This window comes from Mirounga leonina, unplaced genomic scaffold (assembly GCF_011800145.1).
Source record: "Mirounga leonina isolate KUSES-001 unplaced genomic scaffold, KU_Mleo_1.0 Mir_165, whole genome shotgun sequence".
In the NCBI taxonomy this organism is placed as follows: Eukaryota; Metazoa; Chordata; class Mammalia; order Carnivora; family Phocidae; genus Mirounga; species Mirounga leonina.
The window spans coordinates 81,074,412-81,078,245 of record NW_023270415.1 but is presented as its reverse complement, the minus strand read 5'-3'; the positions used below and the strand labels follow the sequence as shown (position 1 = coordinate 81,078,245).

The following is a 3,834-nucleotide window of genomic DNA, read 5'->3' as shown; positions in this document are numbered from 1 at the left end:
CGCCGGTCGCGGGCAGGGGGGTGTCGCTGGGTCCCGGCACCTTCCCTCGCCCCGCAGGCTCAATGAGCCGGGGAGGGGGCGTCGGGAGCCCGCAGGCGGATTAGTCACCCGGGCCGCTGGCGCGTGCAGGGGGTGGGTCCTCCCCCGGCGCCGGGCGCGCGGGCGGGCGCGGGGGGCGGGGCGCGCGGGGCGGGGCGCCCGGCCGGGACCAATGGGAGCGGGGGCTCGGCGAGGGGCCGCCCACGGCCGCGCGGCCGCATAAAGAGCCGGCGGCGGCTGCAGGCTGCAGAGCTCCGCGCCGCGGCTCTCCGCTCCTCGCCGCTCCTCCGCGCTCCTCCGCGCTCTGGCGCCGCCGCTGCCGCCGCTGGACCGAAGGGACCGTCCTGGCTCCACCGCACAGCCGGTCCACGAGGACTTTGCCGCCTGCCGCCTCTCGCCAGTCCGATCGCCGCGGCCACCTGCGCACGGATGGAGCTCGACCACATGACGAGCGGCGGCCTCCACGCCTACCCCGGGCCGCGGGGCGGGCCGGTGGCCAAGCCCAACGTGATCCTGCAGATCGGTAAGTGCCGGGCCGAGATGCTGGAGCACGTGCGGAGGACCCACCGACACCTGCTCACCGAGGTGTCCAAGCAGGTGGAGCGGGAGCTGAAGGGGCTGCACAGGTCGGTGGGGAAGCTGGAGAGCAACCTGGACGGCTACGTGCCCACCGGCGACTCGCAGCGCTGGAAGAAGTCCATCAAGGCCTGCTTGTGTCGCTGCCAGGAGACCATCGCCAACCTGGAGCGCTGGGTCAAGCGGGAGATGCATGTGTGGCGGGAGGTCTTCTACCGGCTGGAGAAGTGGGCCGACCGCCTGGAGTCCATGGGCGGCAAGTACCCGGTGGGCAACGACCCGGCTCGCCACACCGTCTCCGTGGGCGTCGGGGGTCCGGAGGGCTACTGCCAGGAGGCGGATGCCTACGACTACACCGTCAGCCCCTACGCCATCACCCCGCCGCCTGCCACCGGCGAGCTGCCCGGGCAGGAGCCCGTGGACGCCCAGCAGTATCCGCCCTGGGGGCCCGGTGAGGACGGGCAGCCCAGCCCCGGTGTGGACACGCAGATTTTCGAGGATCCGAGGGAGTTCCTCAGCCACCTGGAGGAGTACCTGCGACAGGTGGGCGGCTCCGAGGAGTACTGGCTGTCGCAAATCCAGAACCACATGAACGGGCCGGCCAAGAAGTGGTGGGAGTTCAAGCAGGGCTCTGTGAAGAATTGGGTGGAGTTCAAGAAAGAGTTCCTGCAGTACAGCGAGGGCACACTGTCCCGGGAGGCCATCCAGCGGGAGCTGGACCTGCCGCAGAAGCAGGGGGAGCCGCTGGACCAGTTCCTGTGGCGCAAGCGGGACCTGTACCAGACGCTCTATGTGGACGCGGAGGAGGAGGAGATCATCCAGTACGTGGTGGGCACCCTGCAGCCCAAGTTCAAGCGCTTCTTGCGCCATCCACTGCCCAAGACCCTGGAGCAGCTCATCCAGAGGGGCATGGAAGTGCAGGATGGCCTGGAGCAGGCGGCCGAGCCCGTGGGCCCCCGCCTCCCCACCGAGGACGAGGCCGAGGCCGAGGCCGAGGCGCTCACGCCAGCCCTCACCAACGAGTCTGTAACCAGTGACCGGACCCAGCCCGAATAGAGGCCAGCCCGGGCCCCAGCCTGCCCACCACACCCCGCCTGTGGCCTTTGCCAACCAGGACTGTCGAGCTGGGCTGAGTCCTGCACAGCGGAGCCCCTCATCCTCACCTGGCTGGGCACCCAACCTCAGCCTCCCAGCCTGACTCACACAGACACATGTCATCCAGCTGTGGGCAGTATCCCCCAAACAGCGAAGGGCCCCTGCCCCGTCACCCTCCTTCTGTCTGTCTTTTCCGGTCTCTGACCCCATCCTGCACACTCTCTGGCCACCCCAGGACCTCCCAGCATCGGTATTCTGCTCAACCCCCAGGGCCCCCTGGGCACTCAGAAATCAAATGTCCAGATGGCCCAGGCCAGTGAACCCCGAGCCCAAGGGACACCCCAGAGCAGAAGCTAAGACAGCAGCAGCACCACAGGAACCTTGGCTTTGGGGCGCCGCCTTCCCCTGGCAGTTGCTGTGCAGCCGGCTGGCGCTCTTGCGCTGCCCAGGGCAGCCGGCCAGCCGCAGGCAGCGAGGCTCCCTCCTGCTGCCGAAAGCCAGAGCCTCCGGAGCGACCGACCGCTGCGGCGGCAGCCCCGCGACGGCCGCAGCAGACCTGGCGTCCGGGTGCCTCCTGGCTCCTCAGGTGAGCCCCGGCCCCAAGGCACCCCCGCCAGGGGGCACTGTGGGGGAGGGAGGGCCCTGGGGCCAGGTCAGCCCCAGCAGGTTAGCTGCAGGGATGGGTTGGGGGCGGGGGGGGGGCTGCAGCGGGGAGTTGTGGGGAAGGAATCGGGGAGAAGGGCCGGGCGGGGCGGCGGGGCGGTGGGACGGCGGAGCCTGCTCTCACACGACCCCGTGCTCTCTCTCTCCTCAGCACCAGTGATCCACCCCAGCCTGGAAAAGGATCGCTGGGCTGGATGACTCACCCGCAGCCGGGGGAGGGTCTCACGGGGCCTGAGTCCTCAAACTCAGCTGAGGAGCCAGGAGAGTGACGACAGGTACAGCCCGCTCTCTCCACTGAGACCCTGTCCCTGCTCCCCCCACCGCAGGATCCCAGGCCCGGCGCCCCCCAACACAGTGCTCTGGGCAAGCTGAGAGGCAGCCCAGCATGGGGGCTTGGCCCTGGGGGAGCAGCCCCATAGTGTCCATCCCGTACCCCTCCTGTGCAGCCCCTCCCAGCCTGTGGCCTGTCTCTGACCACCCCCCCACCCCGTCTTTCTTTCAGGTCTCAAGGCTCCCACAGAGCTTTCGCTGCGGCGCCTGGCCTGCCCCTCCCTCTCCTCCTGCAAGCTGCCCACACAAGGAGACGCTGAGGTCCGCAGAGTTGCTGCAGAGAGGGTGGGCCCGGCAGAGAGCTGGTGATGAAGACGGGCCAGCGTGAGGGCCAGGGCCTGCCACTAGGCCTGCCCCGCTGACCACCAGCCTGCCTGCCCCCACGGCCGCTGTGGCTGGAGGTGGGGTCTGCTACCTCGGGCCCTGTCTCACTCCAGCCCAGGAACCCTTGCCCACGGCACGGCGGCCATCCTCTCTTGCCAGAGCTTTCCAGGAGCTCTGAGGCTGAGGCCCCAGCCCCAGCCCTGCCCGCAGCCCCAGGCCCAGCCCCAGGAGACCCCAGAAGCCTTGCACCTGGGGCTTAGGCAGGCTCTCTGCCAGGCCCCGCCATAGCCGGGGCCCAGACCCCCACCTCCCCCGGCACCAACGCCCCAGTGCTGGCCGGCCACTCGTGTCTGCAGCCCGAGCAGGCCCTGGCTGGGGGTTCTCCTTTCTGCCTGTCCAGTGGGGGTTCCCACATTCAGGGGACTGATGGCTGCAGGTGACTCTGTCAGCCCCTCCATCCTGCACCCCTGCCAGCCCCCCCCCCCAGATTTTATTTTTGCACATAAGCCATAACCCATACTCATAGGCTGGCATAGGCTGCAGGGAGGCCCTGGGGTCCTCAAGAGGGTGTGACCAGTCCCCCCCCCCCCCGCCCCGGTCCCCAGCAGGTCAGGCCTTCAGTGTCGGGCCAGGCTGTGTGTACCCCTGTCACCTTACCTGAAGACAGACTCTTTTGTAAGATTTTGTTAATAAAACAGTGGAACTTCTCGGTGTGTGCAGTTGTTTCTCGTTGGCTGGCATGGAGCTCTGGAGGGAGGTGGCTCAGGGTGGTGGTCCCCAGAAGCCACACGAGTGCAGACTGAAGGG

The 3,834-nt window shown here is 68.8% G+C and overlaps 1 protein-coding gene across 1 annotated transcript; it reads left to right on the top strand.

Moving 5' to 3' along the window:
• Nucleotides 1-265: 265 nt before the first annotated feature.
• ARC (activity regulated cytoskeleton associated protein) lies at nt 266-3,567 on the top strand. The gene is made up of 3 exons (XM_035012050.1): nt 266-2,296; nt 2,525-2,648; nt 2,876-3,567. Exon 1 carries the CDS (start codon nt 469-471, stop codon nt 1,669-1,671), a length of 1,203 nt encoding a protein of 400 aa, XP_034867941.1. The 5' UTR covers nt 266-468; the 3' UTR covers nt 1,672-2,296; nt 2,525-2,648; nt 2,876-3,567.
• The last annotated feature ends 267 nt before the right edge of the window (nt 3,568-3,834 follow it).